This window comes from Anopheles arabiensis, chromosome 3, assembly GCF_016920715.1.
Source record: "Anopheles arabiensis isolate DONGOLA chromosome 3, AaraD3, whole genome shotgun sequence".
Lineage (NCBI taxonomy): Eukaryota > Metazoa > Arthropoda > Insecta > Diptera > Culicidae > Anopheles > Anopheles arabiensis.
The window spans coordinates 56,966,824-56,991,349 of record NC_053518.1 but is presented as its reverse complement, the minus strand read 5'-3'; the positions used below and the strand labels follow the sequence as shown (position 1 = coordinate 56,991,349).

Genomic DNA, 24,526 nt, shown 5'->3' with positions numbered 1-24,526 from the left:
CCAAAAGCACCACCGTACTCAGAATTATATCGCACGATAAAACCTCCCCTAACATGTGAGAAGAAATGCGATTACGGTTTTAGCCATCGGCGAAAGCTTTTTTCCCTTATGAACCTTTTGTCTGCTATACACCACTTAAACCTCTGCTTAGTAAAGCCGGAATATGACAATGCGTACGAAACCATTATCAACTTAGAAAAACAGAGCTGTTATCTGACACACTCCACGGCATAAATGCAATATATTTCGATTATCTTGCTGAAGGCAATCCGCATCATTAACATTACACGTGGTCACTATTCTTTCATGAAACTTTACAGCCTCAACAAAGTTATTTTTTGCAAATTAAATACGTAAACAATACAAATAGATACAATTTTATAACTTTTTTTTATAATATGATGCAGTTGTAAACATTGTCGTTGAAATTGTGTTTTTTTTAAAGGTAATTGTATTAACGTACAAAACGACTCATTTCTTTTCTTACTCATGTATTTGTTTTAATATCAAACTAAGCATTCTTTATCCAAATGCTGATCAAACAAAAAAATAATAAACTTTGAAATTACACAATTGGAATCAGTATCTTTGGGATGCTGTAACAACTTGTTTCTTCGGTTCCGACATTTCACTTACATACACACACAAATATGCGAGGGAGCTGCTAATGCATGCAATAGAAAACTTATGTTTCGATTTAAACAGTTCAACTACGTCAATGAAAGTCAAGAAGTAGTGTTTCAATGATTGACAATCTGATTCCAATCACAAACTTTGTCGATGATTGACTTAACACCGTCGATGAAGCGATCAAGTGACTTAAACTCAATATGTTGCTTTATGAAAACTTGTTACCACATCAACCACTATCATAGAAAACAGATGGATGTTCTCTTGGAGATACTCATATGTGATGAAGAGGCGAAAGAACTCCGCAGGAGCCAAAGCCTCTCTAAACCATACTAACAACAACAACTCATATGTGATGCGTTGCCTGATAGTCAATTTTTTTCGGATACGGAAGGCTGGTTTATATGAACAAAGCTCCACATCCGGAGCCAATGAGCCAATTCAATATAACAAATGAAGTAAGTTGTACAGTTAGGTAAATTAAAATATTAACAAGGTAGTACTCAAAAAGATATCAGTACTCAATTACATGTATTAGTTTGACGCACGAAGCAAATTGTGACAATTAACAACAACAAGCAACAATTAACAATATACATCCATTTCTTTTACTATTGCTCAGTGCCTTGACCGACAACGGTTGTTGGCCAAAGAAGATGAAGAAGAACTCTATTCAAAATAATGCGAGAAAAATTTCCCTTTTAAACATAAATTCGTTCCAAAGAATATCAACACATTAAATACCAAACAATACAATTGATATTAGACAAGAGAAGATCTTTGTAAAACATCTCACAAAGCTTTTAAAAAATGCAAAAATTATTTAAAAATGTACACAAAAACAAAAAACCTTGCATAACATTATGTTTACAAATAACAGTCGTGGTACGAATTTTTCATGAAAATATATACTAGACATTCGGATACTTATTGAAATAGCTCAGTATCCGACAAAAATATAAAAAATGAACAACTCAATCAAATACTGGGCGTCTCCATAAGGTTGTCTCATAAAATTATTTTTTAATTTTTTTACGCCACGCATTATTTTATTGCAGTCTTTTATTGCAGTTGCATTATTTTAATACATACCATTCAAGCACCACAACTGAGCATACAAATTCAATACAAAATAATCAAAAATTATCCATTAGTTTGTACTTTTATTTGCTGGTTGAATTTCAGAAAAGAAACATACGATACAATATTTAAAAAAAAACTTTTGTAGCGAATTATTACTACACCCAGTTACAGTGATATAATTTTAGTGTTTGGATTGCACAAATAACAACAACATCATGCAAGTTTTTATCAAACATATATTTCAAAATAAACACAACCAACACACAGCTTAAGGTAGTGCTACCAAATTATTTTATCTTGAAGCTGGGTACAAAAATATTAAACTATGATGATGATGTTCAAGTTTACAGCGCTTCGAATTTGCCAGATTTTGGAGGATTGGCCACAATATTACATCACGCAACGTTTCATAAAGCCTTTTTTCATATTGCGTCCATTTCACATTACGTCCATATCATTCATAGGCAGAGCGTTTGTGTTGAAAGTTGTGTGGATTGAGTTTCTCCGCTACCTCAAGATTCAAAATTTGATAAGCGTATTGTGTACAATGCTCTAAGCGGAATTTTGTGAAATTAGTTAACTTTTTTAGAAAAAGAAGGAAAAGATATATGTCTTATCATCCACCGCTAGGAAGAAGACTGAGTAGTATGTTGAATCATACACATTACAATTAATAACTGTTCTTGATTCTATATAATATTGATGTTAGTAATAAGTAACTAGTAGTAAGTATCTTTCTCAGATATTAGTAATATCTATTTCGTTCTAATGTATTCTATCAACTAGATGACATCCTCGGTAACAAGAAAATAAACCTCCAACAAAGCTGTTACGTACATATTGGTGGATGCCATCCACGAGGTACCGCAATTGATTATGCGAAAACTTTGTACAAACTATTCGTCCTCAGAGAATGTGAAAACTTTTGCTTTTCAATTTTCCTGTCTTTCGTACCCAAGAACACCCAGGTTAATGGTAAACTGATATTTTGCCAATGTTAAAGAAAACTTTTACCCACGCGTAATACATTTTGTAGATGGTATTACATTGTCAATGAACTTACACTTTCTCAATGAATTTTGAATGAAATGTAGAACACTTGTGGTAAGCATTAGCAAACATAAGGACCGATCTCAGATTAAATTGACGTCCTTGTATTATTTTACCAAAATACGTATCGAAACAATTTTAAACTAACTCACTTGTATTTTACTACTGTGTGAACAGTATGGGGTGATAAATCACAATTTTACAATAATGTTGAAAAACATCAATATGGTTATTAAGGATAACGTGTATTACTTGTTTTAAAGTAAGAGAATCCATAAGTGTCCGATTGACCGCTTGAGGCAATACTTTTTTTTCTCAAAATTGGATTTTCTGCAAACCATCCTATGATGAAAACAGCTTAAACTCTTCATTGAGTATTGTTTGACAATTGACGCTCAATCAATTTGCCTTTCAAATTAAATTGGCTATTAATTCTTGTAATCTAAAGTTAGTGCGGACAGCTTTCACACTTCACATCAACCTAGTTGAACCAATCAAAATCAATCACGGGGAAAAACGATATCAATAGGCAAGTTCAAACTAGCTCTGTGTTTGAGTTCTAGCCTTAGCGTAGAAATAGTACTAGTATGAGATAAATTATTTTCTTCTAGATAGTTAAGGTTTACAATAAATAAAAACACATCCTTAGCATTAAACATCGTAATTTAAACGTTGGCTCACAACGTATTGCAATTTTGTAATAGCAAAATTCGAAATATTTTTGCAGATGGTATAAATTCCTACTGTGTAATATACTTTATGCCATTTACAAATTGGACTACCTAAGCCGTTCAAAGCTTTTCAAAAGGTATCACAATTCATTCAGACGCAAAAATTTGCACACAGCTTCAGGCATGAATGAGCATATTGGCCTTTGAAAGCAACCACTGCACACCGTTTTGTAATTCGCTTTCGTGTCGCTCTATACCGAATGCAATTGCTTGCAACAAACCAACCTAGAAACAGGAACTTTATTGAAAGATGTCAAGAATTTAAACTGACAGTGAGAAACCCTTCTCTAGGCCACGATCGACCTAACAACCGCTTCTAAACAGTACGTAAAGCTTTTACGATATCAAAAACAATGTGCAGAGGCCAAACTAACCAACCAAACAATTCGCATCGGTTGACGATTCCATTCCTCGACTATCTCACTTTCCCTAGATAATGTTGGGCTCTATCAACAAAACAATATCAGTATCTTAGTTACGAATTTATTTATAAAAGCCTCGGCCACGAAGCTCACCATGCTTTGCTGGTGACACAAAGAATAGCTATCATGTCTCGTGTCACTTTGCATGAAGTTTACAGGCGAGGGAAGATGGGTAAGGTGTATATAAATGTATCAGTGAGCATAGCCTCCTATATCTATTGCAAAGCTTTAACCTGAAGCATTCGATCTGATCAGTCGGCTACCAGAATTCCACTCGCATAGACTAAAACCTTCGCGCGCGGGTGTCTGAAGGAAGATTTGTTATTTTAAACTATTTATATATATAAATGTGTCATTAGTGTGTGATATATCTCTAAAGTTTTTGTTCATATCTTTAAATCGTAGTGCACAAAACCCTCTTCACGGTTTTACTATAAAAAAATCTTGAAAAGTGTGTAAGCATTAACAAATAAATCAAATATCAGTTTTTTAAACCTATAACCAAATTGTGGCGAAGTGATAAGACCTGATGGTTGTTACGCTGATACAAAAAAAATACATTTCATGTTTTTGTAACTGATATCATCAAGTAATTAAGTTCGTATAGAAAAATGTATGGCTCAAAACCATATTTCAAAATAAAGTGTATAAAGTTACATATTGTGCAAAAATTAAACATATTCGAAATGCATAAACTACTAATCAAATAAAACACGTTTTATCAATAAGAATAAAATATTGTGTGAAATTAATAATTTACAATGAATAAAATGCAAAGGATTAACAGTGCAGTGCAATATATGGTTCCAATAACTGGGTTTTACGTATTCTTAACCATTCAAGTCGAAACATCAGTCTCAATCAACTTGGCCAAAACTATTGCGCCGTAATAGTTTTACCAAAGACATACTAACCGGAAAACTTATCGATTGAAATATTTATAGCAGTGCTTTTGGAAGATTCGTTAGCGACTCAACTGACAAACAATCTAGCGTGCCAAAATTATGCAGCGTGCCCTTAATGGCGATGTTTCCAATCCGCTATGCTAATATTATACTTCTCCATAATGTGACTACGATCCTTACGACTTTAGTTCACCGTTTATCGTTAGTATGGTGCTTGGTGCTCACCAACAAACAAAACTAACGAATACCCTTTTTTGCCGCGCCAACAAAGATATACAGCCGTAGCTCGTGGCTTAGATCACGTTATTGCCAGATCGCGTGTCGAAATTTTTCAAAGCTTAAACGTACCAGCACACGGAGCGGGGCGTTCTATTAACCCTGAAACTAAGACGAAACACGCAACAGAAAAATTTGACCAGCAACAAGTTTGTACGAAACTATGCTACAAAAATCCAACTGCTCCATTTTGTTGACTCGATTTAATCAAATTCGTGACTTTAATGGATCGTTGAGCTAATCATCATCCAATCTCTCGGATACATACAGCGGGCTGAGGAGCAATGTGTTACTTAAAGCAGAAAATAAATGGAATTTGCGTTGTGTACAATTAAAGCGTTGTGCATTAACCAGGTTATCGTAGTATTATGATATTTTTCAGGAACAAGAGGGGTTTTTTTCCTCTTTGGCTTGATTTTAGGTAAAAACTTTTCTATGCTAATTTTAACAAAAAGCTGCAAAGTTTTTTTATATTGTTTTTGTGTTTTTGTTTTTGTTTTATATTGTATTCTATTTATGATTTGAAAGTACAGATTACTTTTCTTTCTTTTTTCTTTTTTTCCAATCGATCAGAACATCCTTAATAATATGTTTCACACATTAAACTTCAAGTTTAATTAAATATTTAAAATAATTAATTTGTTTTAATAAATATTATTAACAATTAATAAATTCAATTCAAAGCGTTCTGTTTCAATAAACTTATTACGACCATGAAACTTTGATATAATTTATGCAAACCGACGGAAAAAGCTAAGAAAAAAAACACTCGCTCAACTAAAAAAATAGCCAAAGATGCTCAGGATGTGAATTACAATTGTTGGGCATAAGTGTACAATCAGTTTGTTTTTGTGTGCTTCGTTTTATCATTCGTTATCTTTGTATCTTACGGCCAAAATTAAAAATTATATGTGTAATCGTCGACAGTGGAACTACAATAGATATAAAGTGAAGTGTGTAAGCGTGCTTGTTAAAAACATTTAAAAAATTGCAGTCATTGAAAACTCACAAAATTACAAGTTTTACTGTTGGATGATTTAAACATGTATAATAAGAAGGTTTTCGATTTCCTTTCGTTTCATGTTGTATAGAGCTTCAAATATAAAAACATTACACACCAACACCTACAATCATGGAAGGAGCCGGAGGAAGTAGCAACTCTGATCCACGATTTGAGTTCCTGGGATCGTTTGTGCAAAAAACGCTCAAGTTGAAACCAGAAAAATGGCACAGATTAGTTACACTGTACGGATAGTGCTTTTCCCAACAATTTGAAGCAAACAGTTTCTAAATCGTTTCAATTAATTATTTTCTTTCTTTCTTTGCCATTTTCCCCTTTTGCCACCTGTCTGATTATTCTCTGCAGAGAGGAACACAAGGCAGTTCTGAAAGAGTTTTTTGACAATGCACAGACTGTCGTTATGATTATTATTCTTACACCATCTGCACAGTTGATTCCACTTGTGAGTTTTCCAATACAACAACTTAAAAATAAAGGTAAACTTCACCATGCTATTTATGGCAATAACGTATAACTTTGCAATACCAACGATTTTGATTCATTTTTACAGGTGTTTACTTTGTTAAGAAGAACCCAATTGATGTGCCTCGCGATGGCTGCAAAGATGTGCTGGTTGTTGGTGATCTTGCTACGCGAACCATCGACCAGCTGTCCTGTCTGGTCGATGAAGTTTTTGTTCCCCTTCTTTCGAACTCAGACAACCACCTCGGATGGCCTGAAATGGTAGCACAAGACGTACAAAAGCAAGTTCACAGTCTTAAGAGCACGGTTTATCAAGTTCAGGGTCAAGTTAGTGGACAGACCGTTCTACCAATGCCCGTGGGAGTTGATAAATGTGTGCAGACGGCCAAAGAACTGGTTGTCAACTCTGAATGTTCGATTAATCTTTATCTGAAGAGCGCAATCGAAGGTGTTGTTATTAAATGGGCCACACAAGTAAATGATGTCATGCTGGAGTCTAGTGCAAATGCATTCAATGGCGGTCAAAATCCTGTTCCCTCTGTCGGTAATATTACTTTTACATAAATTACATGCATTTATTACAGAAAAAAATTTCTCCCAAACAATTTTACATCCTCTTTGCGTAAAATATTTAAACATTACAGAAATAAACTTTTGGAACAATCGTCTTAAAAATCTTACATACATTTACGAGCAACTACGCCACGAACGTATTCGCAGCATGGCACTAATTCTAGAATACACAGATAGTGCATACTATCCCTGCTTTAAAACACTCTTCAAGAACGTTGTAACAGGTTAGTCCTGTATAGCGTACTGGTGTCTACTTTCTAAAGTATATTTCTTTTTTTTTATTACATCCTCTACTTTGCTGTCGTTCTTTCTTGTATAGCTTTGGCTGAAGCACGTGATATAACACTTTATTTAAACCCTCTCACGAGACACTTCCAGCAACTGGAAGACACCGAGTTTTCAGAGTGCAAAGTTTTGTTAAAACCACTGCTGCACGTCGTTTGTTTGATTTGGTCTAATTCTCTATACTATTGTCATTCCGCAAAATTGATTGGTAAGTTCTACTAGCAATTGGTAAGCAGTGTCTTGTCAAGACATTTTCTATTATTTTATTCCAAAACAGTACTCCTTCGTCAAATATGTAATTTAATCATACAACAGGTAAGATAAATGTCGCTTCGATTCGATGGCACGACTATTTTGACTATTTCATTTGCATCTCTTATAGGCCAAACGCTTTTTGGACCCATCCTCTATCTTTCATACTGATATCGACGAGGCCATGCAGAGAATATCCCTGTCGATACAAATTCTTAAATATTTTCGCACAGTATACGATGAATATAAGGACAACATTGCTCCCTTCTTTCAAGAACGTCCCGTGGTAAACTGGACATTCCATCCTAATGCCGTGTTCGAACGGTATAATGCTTTCCTTGATCGATTATTCACCATTCAATGGTTTTTCAATACCGTCATTGAATTTCTCAAACTGGAGAAAGTTGAAATCGGTGGACTTAAAGGACGGGCGTTAAGTGCGCGAATTACAGGTGTATCTGTTGAGTTCAATCAGTGTTTTTCACTATTTGCTTCGAAAACCTATGACGTTCTCGATCCCGACGATCCAACGTTCAAGGAAGATTTTCTCAAGTTCCAGGATCGTATCCTTGAGCTTGATCTCAAGCTTGCTGCAATCCTATGCCAAGCTTTTGACGATTGTCACAACTTGGAAAGTGTATTTAAGGTAAGTTGATAAAATTATTACGTTCCAAATGCAACATTGCTTCTTTTTGCAGCTAATTAGCATCGTTGGTACTGTGTTGGATCGACCAAAAATTAAAGAAGAGTTCACCAACAAATACAGACAAATTTTGGTAATGATTGATGAAGAGCTCAGCACATGTGAAAATATTTTTGCTCAGCAGATGGAACACTACCGCAAAGAAGGATACATTTTCGTTGATCGTAGTGCACCGCCGGTTACTGCTGCTCTTCGTTGGGTGTTGCAGCTCACGAATCGGATCACTTCCCCCATCAAACAATTCCAAACATTGCAGCATCCGTAAGTCTAATGCCCATAATTCGTACAGTGAAAGATACATTATATTCATATCTGCTTTTCATTTTTGACACCCATCTTCCTTTCCTCTGCAGAGTCGTGCAATCCGACGAAGGTGCAGCGCTGATTGCTCGTTTTGATGTGCTGATTGCTAAGCTGAAAGAGTTTGAACGATCCATTTTCGATGGCTGGGCAAAGGAGGTGCCTGAAACTATAGAAGCACATCTAGACACGCCATTGATTATACGGAAGAAAAACTCTCCCGAGCTTCTGCTTAACTTTAGCCCACAGCTGTTCGCTATCCTGAGGGAAGTGCATTACCTACGGCTAATGGAAAAGGAAGACATCCCACCGAGAGGCCTTGAGTTTTCGGACAGAAGTGAAATCTATCGCTCCTACACGCTTAACCTGGAAAAGACCGTCGATTGGTATAACAAAATACGTAAAAATTGCACCAAAGTTGAACTAGAGTTGATCAAGGGTGAAATCGAACACATCGATGCTCTGTTGGAGCGGGCGATTCACGAACTTACCTGGAACTCGGAAGACATTCAAGACTACATGATGCAAATACGCGACCCGGTCGAGCAGTTGCAAAAGCGAATGCAAAGCATTCAAAACAATTTACAGGATATTCGTACCACCATGTCTGCCTGGGCAAAGCTACCTTTGTTTGAGCGGAAAGACTCTAAGAAGGACACGGTGCTGTGCTTAGAGGAGCGTAACGATCGTAAAACTAAACGCTACGCAGAATTGGAAGCGGCGGCAGTCAAGGTTCATCAGCTGCTTGACATGAACTTGAAATTGTTCGGAATGGAGGATAACCAGGAAGATCCCAACTGGGTTGAATATGTGAAATTTGTCGATAACATAGTGTACGAAAATTTACTCTTCATGATTGGCATTAGCATTGGCTATCTGGCCGAAAATATGGACGTAGGTAACAATCTTGCACCGCTGTTTGAATCACGCCTAGAGCTACTAGAGCCCCAACTAGTGTTTGTACCTTCACTGAATCCAAATGATGTTAATGGTTTTACTGCACTGCTAGCTGGGCTAGTTAACGATATAACGTACATGTCTTCGCTGATTCCGCGTTTGCTTAAAACGGCCAACAAAACGTACGAACAGATCATCACTAAGAACAACGATATACAGGAGATGAAAGTGGAAATTTTGCAAGGCGTTGATAAAGTAATACAAGAAGCAGCCGAGTTTTGCGGAGACTTTGAGCGCTACTCCTATCTCTGGCTGGAGGATCGCGAGTACAGCATGGAAACATTCCTCGCGTATGGCCGCCAGTTGGAAGCGGATGAGATTGAGCTGATCATCAATAAAGATCCGGATGCGCCCAAGCCGTGCCCGCCAACAATTGAAGCCTTCCGAGAGCAAATTGATCACTACGAGTCCCTCTACCAGGAAATAGAAAAAATTGAATCTTTCCAAATATTTAACTCATGGTTTCAAGTGGACGTGCGTCCTTTCCGGCAGTCTCTGATGAATATCGTGCGCAAGTGGGGCAACATGTTCAAAGAACATTTGGTAAACAACGTTACCCATAGCCTCACCGATCTTGGCAACTTTATTCGCAAGGCAGACGAAGGGCTGCTTCAGATCGTGAAAGAAGGTGACTATGAAGGATTGGTTAACATCATGGCCTATTTATTGCACGTAAAGGAGCGAACTGCAACTACGGATGAAATGTTTGAACCGATGAAAGACACCATCGAGCTGCTCAAGTACTATGATATGGATATTCCAGAAGAGGTTAACGTGTACCTTCAGGAACTGCCGGAGCAGTGGGCTAACACGAAGAAAATTGCACTCACCGTCAAGCAGCAGGTAGCGCCACTGCAAGCTAATGAGGTCGTCGGCATACGAAATCGGATTGCCATGTTCGATGTTCATATTACCGTTTTTCGTGATGTGTTTCGTACATATGAATTTTTCAAATATGATTGCCTAGAACCGTACATTCTTCTCGATCGTATCGATGGCGATGTCAATCGGTTGGAAAAAGATATGTCAGACATACAGGAATCGGGTAGCTTGTTTGAAGTATCTGTACCAGAGTTTAAGTTGCTGCGCCAATGCCGCAAGGAAATGAAAATGCTCAAGGTGGGTGAAATTAAAGTCATTACGCTTGTTGCTGCCAATCGCTGCCAACTTCACCCTTTATTCTCCACCCTCGCCTACAGCAATTGTGGGACTATGTATTTATAGTCCGTACCAGTATCGAGGATTGGAAAACGACTCCTTGGCGTAAGGTGGACGTGGAAAACATGGACATTGAGTGCAAAAAGTTTGCCAAGGATATTCGCCTTCTCGACAAGGAAATGCGCCCCTGGGATACATACATTACACTTGAATCGACGGTCAAGAACATGCTTACTTCGTTGCGTGCCGTCGGCGAGCTGCAAAATCCCGCCATCCGTGAGCGGCATTGGAATCAACTGATGTCCTCCACAAAGGTTACTACTACAATTCACTATGCAAAAAATGTCGTCAATTGTTTGATACCGATCAATGGGTTTTATTATTTACTTTGAAATTGCATTTTAAACCATTTGTGTGTTCTTTTCCTTTTCACCAAGCGAGCCAAGTGCGATGTTTCAATCAAAAGTCAACCACATTCAAATCATAATGTTGATACATGCCGTTACCGTATCGTAAAAGATCATAAATCTAATAATAGAAAATTGAAACGTCTACAGGCTCTTTATTACAATGTGCTGATCGAAGGTTATACCGATCATGAACTAAAAAAAAAGCATGCAAAGCGAAACCATAACACCTTTACTACTTACCACTGCATGGTTGCTGATTGCTGTGCTAAAAATTGGTACCATTTTTGCTCACAGCACAAACACTCGTAGTTCGCTTTTGATTGAAACACCGATTATGCTCGCACAACTGCACCGCTATGAAGCAATTTCCAAGCGATTCGCGTTTCTAATTTTGATTATTTTACTGTGATTCAATGTTTCTATTTTTTATTTCAACCTTGAATGTGAGTATGTACTAATTATTCGGGATTGCTTTGTAAATAACGGTGTTACACTATTTACCTTTTCGCTAATCCAGCCACATTACACAAATGTCAAAATGTGTACCCTGTATATACACAAATATTAATTGTTCTGTACATATCGTTGCTTGTATTCCAGAGTTTAGCAAATCTTCCACCTGAAATTACAGTAAGTTTCCTAGCGATGTATATAAGCTTCCAAAAGCTGTCTTACTTTATTCTGTGTTATATTAATGCAACTGTATTGCCCGCCGTTGCTAATAAATCCACTGATATAATTGTACACTTGAACTCAACTTACACACGACAGGTAACATTCATCATGGACAAAAACACAACCCTTTCTGATCTGCTAGCATTGAATCTACACGAATGTGAAGAAGAGGTGAAAAATATCGTCGACAAGGCTGTAAAAGAAATGTCGATGGAAAAAATTCTACGCGACCTACATTCTGTGTGGAATGGTAGTCCAAACACCAAAATGATGGAATTTGAATACGAAACTCATCTTCGAACCGGTTCCACCTTGCTAAAAGCATCCGAGGAGTTGATCGAAACGCTAGAGGAAAATCAGGTAATGATCTCATTTATATGTTGCTTCCAGACTTTTGGCTATTAACTAATATCTTATGATACGCAGGTTGTGCTACAGAATTTAATTACATCTAAATTCATTGCACACTTCTTAGAGGAGGTGTCCGAGTGGCAGAAGAAGTTAACAACCGCTGATCAAGTCATTACGGTATGGTTTGAGGTACAGCGTACCTGGGCCCATCTCGAATCAATCTTCATGAGCTCGGATGACATTCGAATGCAACTACCAGTCGATTCAGAACGTTTCGACAATATCGACGCAGAGTTTAAGATAATGATGGAGGAGATGGCTAAAAACTCCAACGTCATTCATGCTACCAACCGGGAGGGATTGGTCGACAAACTGGACAACCTACAGAGTCAGCTGGCATTGTGCGAGAAAGCGCTGGCCGAGTACCTGGAAACGAAGCGACTTTACTTTCCTCGATTTTATTTTGTGTCAGCTGCCGATCTGTTGGACATTCTTAGCAACGGTAATCGACCGGAAGTCGTGTGCAAACATTTGACCAAATTGTTCGATTCGATAGCTAAGCTCAAGCTAGAGCCCAACGATGATGGTCACAGCAAGAAAGCATTGGGAATGATTGCAAAAGATACTGAATATGTTAAATTTTTCGAGTTCTGTAACTGCACGGGAGCTGTAAGTGCATATACGGCTGTGTACATTTACTTACCTTACTTAACCATTGGTTTGGGTATATGTATATGTATTTTCTAGGTGGAAGTGTGGCTAAATCGAATCCAGATCGCGATGAGAACATCATTGCGCAACTATATTGCAGAAGCCGTGGTAGCTTATGAAGAAAAGCAACGCGAGCACTGGTTGTTCGATTACCCAGCTCAGGTATCGCTGTGTGGCACACAAATCTGGTGGTCAACGGAAGTAAACATTGCCTTCAGCCGGCTCGAGGAAGGATACGATAATGCTATCAAGGATTACTACAAGAAGCAAATCTCTCAACTCAGCACACTCATTACGCTCTTGCTCGGGGAGCTTACGAGAGGCGATCGGCAAAAAATTATGACCATCTGCACCATCGACGTCCATTCACGGGACGTTGTCAGCAAGCTGATTCAATCAAAGGTGGAATTTGCGTCCGCGTTTCAGTGGCAATCGCAGCTGCGACACCGTTGGGACGACATGGAAAAAGATTGTTTCGCTAACATTTGTGATGCACAGTTCTGCTACAGCCACGAATATCTGGGCAATACTCCACGTTTAGTGATCACCCCGTTGACCGATCGTTGCTACATTACGTTGACCCAGTCGCTGCATCTGGTAATGGGAGGTGGTCCAGCTGGCCCTGCTGGAACGGGGAAAACGGAAACTACCAAGGATCTTGGACGAGCTCTTGGAATCATGGTGTACGTGTTCAACTGCTCCGAGCAGATGGACTACAAATCGTGCGGAAACATCTACAAAGGACTAGCCCAAACCGGTGCCTGGGGGTGTTTCGATGAATTCAACCGAATTTCGGTGGAAGTGTTATCTGTCGTTGCGGTACAGGTGAAATCCGTGCAGGATGCCATTCGGGACAAAAAGTCCAAGTTTGACTTTATGGGAGAGTTCATTGCCTGCGTTCCAACCGTTGGTATCTTTATTACCATGAACCCAGGTTATGCTGGACGAACTGAGCTGCCGGAAAATTTAAAAGCCCTGTTTCGGTAAGTTTTGCAGTGTGGTAAGTTGAAATTGTAAGCTATTTTGTTGTACATAATTTTTCAGCCCATGTGCTATGGTTGTCCCTGATTTCGAGCTTATCTGCGAAATTATGTTGGTTGCTGAAGGTTTCCAAGATGCCAGAGTACTAGCACGGAAGTTTATCACGCTGTACACGCTGTGCAAAGAGTTACTCTCCAAGCAGGATCATTACGATTGGGGTCTACGTGCAATCAAATCTGTTCTAGTGGTTGCTGGTTCCTTGAAAGTAAGTAATGTTTTGCATTCTACACTACTATGTGCAATCAACAGCATCATGGCCATATTTAATCGTTCTACTACGTCTATACTTTTAGCGCGGTGATCCTGGTCGACCGGAGGAGGAAGTGCTGATGCGAGCTCTTCGTGACTTCAACATTCCCAAAATCGTGACTGACGATATGCCTGTATTTATGGGTTTGATCGGTGATCTGTTCCCAGCGCTGGACGTACCAAGAAAGCGCGATTTGGAATTTGAGAAAACCGTCAAACAGGCTACGCTAGATTTGGCCTTACAGCCGGAAGATAATTTCATACTGAAGGTTGTTCAGCTGGAAGAACTGTTAGAAGTCCGCCATTCCGTCTTTATTGTCGGCAATGCGGGCACGGGCAAGACACAAGTTTGGAAGACACTCTACAAAACTTACCAAAATGTTAAGAAAAAACCACTATTCAACGATCTTAATCCAAAGGCAGTAACGAATGACGAATTGTTCGGTATCATTAATCCCGCAACGCGCGAATGGAAGGATGGCTTGTTTTCGGTCATCATGCGTGACCAGGCATCGCTCAGTGGGGACAATCCTAAATGGATCATCTTGGACGGTGATATTGATCCCATGTGGATCGAGAGTCTCAATACGGTTATGGACGACAACAAGGTGCTGACGCTTGCCTCGAACGAGCGCATTGCGCTCACACCCTACATGCGGTTGATCTTTGAAATTTCAAACCTTCGCACCGCCACCCCGGCCACGGTATCGAGAGCGGGCATTCTCTACATTAACCCACAGGATCTTGGATGGAATCCGTGAGAACTAAATGCTTTTAGTAGGCCGGCTGTAGTTCGGGGGCTGTGCAGCCTCCCTTGCTACATCCCCCGATCGATAGTACCGGCGTACTAAAACGAGTGTACTATACATGTGTACTTTCAGGTATGTTACAAGTTGGATTGAAACGAGGACCATTCCTGCGGAAAAATCCAACCTGGTCATTCTCTTCGACAAGTACATCCCAGCGTGCCTGGACAATATTCGAACGCGCTTCAAAAAAATCACACCCGTTGCCGAGATGGCCCACATACAAATGCTGTGTCACTTATTGGAGTGTTTACTGATACCAACCAATACTCCAGCAGATTGTCCCAAGGAGTGGCATGACCTATATTTTGTGTTCTCGTGCGTTTGGGCATTCGGTTCGGCTATGTTTCAGGATGCGGCCATTGATTACCGCATCGAGTTTAGCAAATGGTGGGTGAACGAGTTCAAAACCGTCAAGTTCCCACCGAATGGGACCGTGTTCGATTACTTCATCGACACGGAAACGAAACAGTGGACCCCCTGGACGGAGATTCTACCCAAGTTCGAGATGGACTGTGATCAGCCCTTACAGGCGGTTCTGGTGCATACCTCCGAGTCAATTCGATTGCGTTTCTTCCTCGACCTGCTTATGGACAGGGCGCATCCGGTGATGCTCGTTGGCATTGCCGGCTGCGGGAAGACCGTCGTGGTGAACGAGAAGCTTGGCAGCCTCTCGGAGAACTACGCCATTGCGAACATTCCGTTTAATTTTTACACCTCCTCGGAGATGCTGCAGAAAGTGATGGAGAAACCATTGGAGAAGAAAGCTGGACGGAACTATGGTCCGCCCGGTAGCAAGACTCTAATTTACTTCATCGACGATATGAACATGCCGGAAGTAGACGCTTACGGCACTGTCCAGCCGCACACGCTGATTCGACAACATCTCGACTACAACCATTGGTACGATCGGAACAAGCTAACGCTCAAAGACATTCACAATTGCCAGTACGTGTCCTGCATGAACCCTACTTCCGGCAGTTTCACCATCAATCCCCGACTGCAGCGACACTTTTGCGTGTTCGCGGTCAGCTTCCCCGGTTCCGACGCCGTTACAACGATCTATCATTCGATTTTGGTTCAGCATTTTACGAATGCTGAGCAGAAGTTCAACATAGCCGTCACGAAAATATCACAAAATATTGTCGCAGCAAGTTTGGCATTACACACTAAAGTGGCACAAGTGTTTTTACCGACGGCCATCAAGTTTCACTATGTCTTCAATCTGCGCGACTTGACGAACGTCTTTCAGGTTAGAATACTGGATTGCTCATGCATTCGTCCGCTGATTACTATCTTGCGCGGGAGCACGAGCAAACGATCGAACTGATTTTTTTGGAATTATTTCTTTCCCCCACAACGCCTACCTTCCATTCGCTGCAACTGCCTTGGAACACGGATTCTCTCCTTTCTGGCTCATCCTATCATAGGGGCTGCTATTTAGCACCAATGATTGTTTGGTTTCGTCGAGCGATTTCATCCGACTGTGGCTTCATGAGACCCAACGCGTGTATGGCGACAAATTGCTAGACGACAAGGATATTGACAGTTTCACCAAAATGCAAAACGATCTCGTTAAAAAATCCTTCGAAGAGATCGACGAATCGATCGTCTTCGATAAGCCCAATATTTACTGCCACTTTGCTGGCGGTATTGGTGAACCTAAGTACATGCCCATTACCGACTGGGGCGTGCTGACTAAGCTTCTGCAGGAAGCGATGATGTCGTACAACGATCTCATTTCGGCCATGAACTTGGTGCTCTTTGAAGACGCCATGATGCACGTGTGCAGGTAGGCTATACTTGGCGAATTACACGAATGAGTGTGAAGCGGTAATGGGAGTATATGATCGGCATCACCGTTTATGTTCCGGGCAGCTCCTTTACCTACTCACACAGCAGCATGAGCTTTTAGAACCCATTCACATCAACCCACAGGCTATAACGATTTTATTCTCATACCCAGAATCAACCGAATATTGGAGTCGCCTAGAGGTAGCGCCCTGCTGGTTGGTGTTGGTGGCAGTGGCAAACAATCCCTGAGTCGATTGGCCGCCTTCATCTCCAGTTTGGAAGTTGCTCAAATTCAACTAAAAAAAGGCTACAGTGTCCTCGATTTAAAGGTTTGCTAAAATCTACTAATCCTACAGCTACCCCAACTTCCTTTTGATAAAGCAAAACGAAGCAGTTGGTAAAAAAAACCGCGATTTCAGATAACGGGCGTTTTGGTTTTTGGACATTTGTCCCGTTTGAACCTGTACTGCAGTGCTATCAAAGGAAGTTCTTTGTTGTTTTTATTTTCACAACAGTTTAACATGCATCATCCTGTTTGCTCTTTCCTTCCCGGATTCTTTCCAGAACGAGCTGTCCGGACTGTATCTGAAAGCAGGAATGAAAAATGTCGGCATTATGTTCCTCATGACAGACGCACAGATATCGAACGAGATCTTCCTAGTCATAATCAATGATTTGCTTTCTTCGGGTGAGATACCGGATCTGTTCCCGGACGACGAGGTAGAAAACATCATATCCGGCGTGCGAAACGAAGTCAAGGGTGCTGGATTGGTGGATTCGCGCGAAAACTGCTGGAAATTCTTCATCGATCGCGTGCGACGACAGCTGAAAGTGGTGCTTTGCTTCTCGCCGGTCGGAGTCACGCTCCGTGTACGTTCACGCAAATTCCCCGCCATCATCACGTGCACTCAGATCAACTGGTTCCACGAATGGCCACAAGAAGCCCTAATGTCGGTGTCGTTGAGGTTCTTACAGGAGTTGACAGTTTTACCTGTTGAGTGTAGGGATTCGATTGCACGCTTCATGGCGTACGTACATACCTCCGTCAATTCGATGTCGAAGGTCTATCTTCAGAACGAGCGACGGTACAACTATACCACGCCCAAGTCATACCTGGAGCAGATCAGCCTGTACGACAAACTGCTGAAGGAAAAGCATGGCGAGTTGCGCAAAAAAGTTGAACGTCTGGAGAATGGTTTGGAGAAGCTAAGAAACACCGCTGACCAAGTGGCGGCCCTCAAGCAGAAGTTGGCCGTCCAGGAGATTGAGTTGAAAGAAAAAAATGATGCAGCCGACGCCTTGATCGAAATTGTCGGCATAGAGACGGAAAAGGTGCAGACGGAGAAAGCGATCGCTGACGAAGAGGAACAGAAGGTGGCTATCATCGCTGAAGAGGTCGCCAAAAAGCAACGTGATTGTGAGGAAGATTTAGTCAAAGCTGAACCAGCTTTGCTAGCAGCTCAGGAAGCCTTAAACACGCTCAACAAGGCCAACCTGACTGAGCTGAAATCGTTCGGTTCCCCGCCGGGTGTGGTGACGAATGTCACCGCCGCTGTCATGGTATTGTTGGCACCAAATGGGAAAATCCCTAAGGATCGGAGCTGGAAAGCAGCAAAAATAACGATGGCTAAGGTTGATACGTTCTTAGATGCGTTGATCAACTACGATAAGGAACATATACATCCGGAAATCATAAAGGCTATTCAGCCGTATTTAAAAGATTCCGAGTTTGAGCCCGACTTTGTACGTTCCAAATCTGCTGCTGCAGCCGGCCTTTGTGCCTGGGTTATCAACATTATCAAATTTTACGACGTTTATTGCGACGTGGAGCCAAAGCGGCGAGCTTTGGCGGCTGCGAACGCTGAGCTTACGGCTTCACAGGAAAAATTGGCCAACATTAAGAGAAAAGTTGCTGTAAGTATCACCGCACCGGAAAGATGCATCGCCACTGTTTTGTTACTTTTTTCCTATTCTTTTCTGTACAGTCCCTCGAGGAGCAACTGGCAAAACTAACAGCCGACTTCGAGAAAGCAACTGCTGATAAATTACGCTGTCAGCAGGAAGCCGATGCCACGCAAGCCACTATCCAGCTAGCTAACCGGCTTGTCGGAGGGTTGGCTAGTGAAAATGTTCGTTGGGCTGAAGCAGTTGCAGAGTAAGCCTTAAATACTGCTTGTTTGGCATAACATGTAGTGAGTGATTACTTTTTCTCCCAAATAACAGGTTCATGCAACAAGCCACTACGCTCCCGGGAGACATTTTACTCGTAACGGCCTTTATTTCCTATGTCGGTTGTTTCACCAAGCAATTCCGACTGGACATGATGAATAAGATGTGGCTCCCGTTCTTGCGAGCACTGGAACCACCCGTTCCCATTACCGACAGTCTTGATCCGTTGCGTTTGCTCACTGATGACACACAAATCGCTACATGGCAAAATGAAGGACTCCCAAGCGATCGGATGTCGATTGAAAACGCCACTATATTGAGCAACTCGGACCGCTGGCCATTGATGATCGATCCACAGTTACAGGGTATCAAATGGATCAAGCAAAAGTATGGCGATGTGTTGAAAGTTATACGCTTAGGTTCGAAGGGATACCTGGAGGTGCTAGAAAAGGCGCTTGCCAAAGGCAGTACGGTATTGATTGAAAACATCAGCGAAAATGTTGATCCAGTGCTGGACTCTTTGCTTGGACGCAATCTCATCAAAAAGGGACGGTAAGCCATTTCAACTAAACTACGAAACCGATTTAAGTTCAAGTTTGTCTTAAATTACAGAGCGATCAAAATCGGAGACAAAGAGGTCGAGTACAATCACAAATTTAGACTTATCCTGCACACTAAATTGGCTAATCCGCATTACAAGCCGGAGATGCAAGCGCAAACTACTTTGATCAACTTTACCGTCACCAGAGACGGCCTAGAGGATCAGCTGTTGGCAGAGGTGGTTAAGGCCGAACGACCTGACCTGGAGGAATTGAAGGCAGATCTAACCAAGCAACAGAATGACTTTAAAATTATGCTCAAACGGCTTGAGGACGATTTGCTATCGCGTTTGTCATCGGCCGGCGGTAACATTCTTGGCGACACTGCGCTGGTGGAAAATCTCGAGACGACCAAGAAGACGGCAGCAGAAATTGAGGAGAAAGTGTCTGAAGCCAAAGTCACCTCCAAGGAGATCGACGAAGCGCGTGAACACTACCGACCGGCAGCGGCCCGGGCCAGCTTGTTGTACTTCATTCTAAATGATCTGAACACCATCAATCCCATTTACCAGTTTTCGCTCAAAGCATTCAGTGTTGTGTTTCAAAAGGCTATTTCAAAAGCGGACTCAGCGGAGGAAGTGCCAGTGCGTGTGCGAAATTTGATCGATTGCATTTCCTTCTCAGTGTTTCAGTACACTACACGCGGGTTGTTCGAATGTGACAAGTTGATTTTCATGTCCCAGATGACATTTCAGGTGAGCCAAATATAGAGTTACTCGATGCATGTATCCACTAGCTTCCTTCACATTCGCTTACAGATTCTATTGATAAACGAAGAAATTACCCCAGCTGAGTTGGACTTCCTGCTGCGTTTTCCGATCAAACCACATGTGACATCGCCGGTGGATTTTCTTACAAATACTGCCTGGGGAGGGATTTGCAGTTTGGCATCAAAGGATGAATTTAGAAATCTCGATCGTGACATTGAAACATCCTCCAAGCGATGGAAAAAACTCATCGAATCGGAATGTCCGGAAAAGGAAAAGTTCCCCCAAGAGTGGAAGAACAAAACTGCACTTCAGCGCTTGTGTATGATGCGCGCTTTGCGTCCAGATCGCATGACCTATGCCATGACGTAAGTACCGACACAGTAGACATGCTTTTGATCTTATTTTGGGTAATTTGCTACTTTCAGAGATTTCATTGAGGAAAAACTCGGAGCAAGATACGTGGAGAATCGAACGATGGAGTTTGCCAAATCGTTCGAAGAAACCAGCCCTTCGACACCGATATTCTTCATCCTGTCTCCCGGCGTTAATCCTCTCAAGGATGTGGAAACGCTGGGGAAACAATTGGGCTATTCGGCGGATAATGGTAACTTCTATAATGTATCGCTAGGTCAGGGCCAGGAAGTGGTAGCCGAGTCCGCTATGGACAAAGCAGCATCTTCCGGTCACTGGGTTATTTTGCAAAACATTCATCTAGTTAAAAAGTGGCTGCCAGCGTTAGAAAAGAAGCTGGAGTTTTATTCCGAAGGATCACACGATAACTATCGTGTGTTTATGAGTGCGGAGCCGGCTGCTACAGCATCGGCTCACATCATTCCCCAGGGCATTCTGGAGTCGTCGATTAAAATCACCAATGAACCGCCAACCGGAATGCAGGCAAACATACACAAAGCTCTGGACAACTTTACGCAGGAAACACTCGAAATGTGTGGCAAGGAGGCAGAATTTAAAGTGATCTTGTTTTCTCTCTGCTACTTCCACGCAGTCGTTGCGGAGAGACGCAAGTTTGGGCCGCAAGGATGGAACAAAATTTATCCCTTCAATGTAGGTGATCTCAACATCTCGGTGTCCGTGCTCTACAACTACCTAGAGGCTAACACCAAAGTGCCCTGGGAGGATCTGCGCTACCTATTCGGAGAAATCATGTACGGTGGGCATATCACAGACGATTGGGATCGGCGCACGTGTATTACCTATCTGGAGGAGCTGATGCAGCCAGATCTGGTCGATGGAGAGCTGTTCCTGGCGCCGGGATTCGCCGCACCTCCCAACACTGATTATGCCGGTTACCATGCGTACATCGACGAAGCTATGCCTCCGGAATCACCGTATCTCTATGGGCTTCATCCTAATGCAGAAATCGGCTTCCTAACTACCACGTCGGAGAACCTCTTCCGCACGGTGTTTGAGATGCAGCCCCGTGACGCAGGATCGGGATCCGGCACCACCGTTACCCGTGAAGACAAGGTGAAACAAGTGCTGGATGAAATCATGGAGAAGCTACCGGAAGAATTTAACATGGCGGAAATCATGGGCAAAGTTGAAGAGCGCACGCCTTACGTAATCGTAGCATTTCAAGAGTGCGAACGTATGAACTACCTTACCGGTGAGATAAAGAGAAGCTTGAAAGAACTTGACCTTGGTATGAAGGGCGAACTCACCATCACGTCCGATATGGAAGAACTGGAGAATTCTCTCTTCCTTGATCAGGTGCCTGCCGTATGGGCTTCTCGTGCTTATCCTTCGCTGTTAGGCCTCACCGGGTGGTTCGTGGATTTGCTACTTCGTTTGCGTGAGCTCGAGACCTGGTCGGCGGACTTTGTGGTAAGTACTGCGTCAGTTGAGCGTACATGTTTCTCCCCATCCTTCCCTAAAATTGATCGCCTCTTTTCACGCCCGTTCTCCAGCTGCCCATTTCGGTATGGTTGGCCGGATTTTTTAATCCCCAGTCACTGTTAACAGCCATCATGCAGTCGACGGCACGTAAGAACGAGCTACCGCTAGACAAGATGTGCCTGCACTGTGACGTGACCAAAAAGCAAAAGGACGACTTTTCTGCCGGTCCTCGCGAAGGCGCGTACGTTCATGGTATATTTATGGAAGGTGCACGCTGGGACGTACAGCAGAGCATTATTATGGAATCGAAATTGAAGGAACTGTATCCCCAAATGCCGGTCATAAACATTAGGGTAATGTTGCTAGGGAAGCGTAACGCAGCGATTTGTTTCCCTTCCCATTATATTTTTAGACACATTTCTCACCTTCATATTGCTGTGTTTTTTTTTCTATCAATCAGGCACTCACCCAGGACAAACAGGATCTACGTAACATGTATGAATGTCCGGTCTACAAAACCAGGACACGTGGCCCAACGTACATTTGGACCTTTAATCTTAAAACCAAGGACAAACCAGCCAAATGGACGCTCGCTGGAGTTGCTTTACTGTTACAAGTTTAATTGTGTGATTGTGTTGTTGTTGTACTATATTTTAAAAACGGTTTTGCGTGTACTTTTTTGCACCTGTAGCAATTGTTTGGTGTTTTCTTTGTGACATATAAATAATTAATAACTAGGAATAGTAATTATTAATACTTTCTCAATAAATTAGAGCACCTACAGCACTGAACCAAACAACATCGTATTATTATTATATATTGTCTAATATGGAGTTTTATGAGCAAATTACAATTACAGCTAAAATTTATTTTACATATTTGACTCTAAGAAGAAAAACACATTATTTACATTATGAGTAAATGATGATTATGAATCATTATTATCATGAATGAGTATTATTTTTCACATTACGGTTAAATTTTCATTCGCTTAATACACGAGGAATTATTGACCGTCTTCAAGAACTTTTTTTTTGTTATTGATATGTATTAAGTTATTAATTTATTTATTTTTAAATTTATTAATTTCTAGATTTATTAATTTATTATTTTTTAATTTATAAATTTCTAAATTTATTTATTTATTTAATAGACGTACCTATTGGTCTAACAGGTCAAACGCATTCATGCATTATTAAAGCCTCGTTTTTTTTTTCAATTTACGATTTGTAAGTGTCATAAAACTTTATACAGTTACTTCTAATAACCAAAATTCAAGATGAAAAAAAAATAATTTTAACAACAATTACATTCCATATGAAGAAATATTATTATGGTCATTTATTAAAAAGTACAGTGTTCTATCAATCAATTAGAAATATTAGGTTTATATAGAGCAATTATATAATTATAACCTTTCAATACACAAAGTAGTCAGTCCTACGTATGGAGGGGCATGGTTCGTATGGAACCCATGCCGGGTATGTTGTAAAGTCGTGGATGTTAACGACTGTATCACGGAACTGGCTCTAGGATCGATGTGTTACTTCGAATTTCGCAAGAGCGTTTTATTATATACTGTTTTATATATTTTTACCCACTTTGACTATTTTTCTAATCTTCAAAAGCACGCGACTGAGCCATGCGTATACCACACTAACTTGGTAACGTTTTACATGCTGCCGTTTGTGCAAATGATATTGTGCATATTTGTCGAAGCTTTTTGTGTATTATTTACAATCTTTCGAATATCTGTCATATTTTTTGACAATCTTAATGTAGTAAAGAAAAATACTTTCTCAGTAATTGACTACTTTCCCAAATGAGTGGTTGTCTAAGATTGTGACGTCGTGAAACATAATACGTTAGGTTCAATAGTCTGTTGAATGAAACACCACAAAAAGGACACTTGTTTGACTTCTCTCTCGTATAACTCTGTGACTGCATTTTTAACTCATAAGCAAGGGGAAATTTTCGCAGACATAGAGATTGAGGCGATGGAAAACGTAACGTTTAGTGAAAAAATCATTAACTAAATATATATCACACTTGAACATGACGGAGTTTTTACTGTGTTTTACACCATCACGCTCTGTACATAAACCGTACGCGGCAAATCACTTGTCATATAAAAAATAAAATTCATACGATGCTTATTTCACGAGACTAAAGTTTTACAACGATATTTTCGTGAAAGTAGCTAGTGCAATTAAATGTTTGGAAAGACAAATGTTTGACAAATGTTTAGACATGTGATACGCAAAATACTTCGAGTTTTGCCCCAACACGGTACACCGCTTTTACCAAGACATTTTCTAGGTGTATTTTTCTAAACCATTTCCGGTAAAG

The 24,526-nt window shown here is 40.9% G+C and overlaps 1 protein-coding gene across 3 annotated transcripts; it reads left to right on the top strand.

Annotated features, from left to right (window-relative positions):
- Nucleotides 1-4,165: 4,165 nt before the first annotated feature.
- On the top strand, nucleotides 4,166-22,976 carry LOC120904781 (dynein beta chain, ciliary). Of its 3 annotated transcripts, none has more exons than XM_040315118.1 (28): nucleotides 4,166-4,367; nucleotides 6,189-6,342; nucleotides 6,464-6,594; nucleotides 6,669-7,124; nucleotides 7,225-7,377; nucleotides 7,473-7,646; nucleotides 7,716-7,753; nucleotides 7,821-8,336; nucleotides 8,389-8,654; nucleotides 8,747-10,769; nucleotides 10,850-11,122; nucleotides 11,819-11,848; nucleotides 11,990-12,253; nucleotides 12,320-12,913; nucleotides 12,992-13,938; nucleotides 14,000-14,201; nucleotides 14,290-15,002; nucleotides 15,127-16,303; nucleotides 16,482-16,843; nucleotides 17,018-17,174; nucleotides 17,410-18,759; nucleotides 18,831-19,000; nucleotides 19,069-19,566; nucleotides 19,627-20,308; nucleotides 20,372-20,688; nucleotides 20,749-22,165; nucleotides 22,249-22,530; nucleotides 22,638-22,799. In XM_040315118.1, the coding sequence occupies exons 2-28, from the start codon at nucleotides 6,230-6,232 to the stop codon at nucleotides 22,797-22,799; spliced, it is 13,467 nt and encodes a 4,488-aa protein (XP_040171052.1). In that variant the 5' UTR covers nucleotides 4,166-4,367; nucleotides 6,189-6,229. The 3 variants fall into 3 exon arrangements, with proteins under 3 accessions (XP_040171052.1, XP_040171051.1, XP_040171053.1); XM_040315117.1 differs by having other exon boundaries at nucleotides 4,166-4,371; XM_040315119.1 differs by lacking the exon at nucleotides 4,166-4,367 and having other exon boundaries at nucleotides 6,230-6,342; nucleotides 22,638-22,976.
- The last annotated feature ends 1,550 nt before the right edge of the window (nucleotides 22,977-24,526 follow it).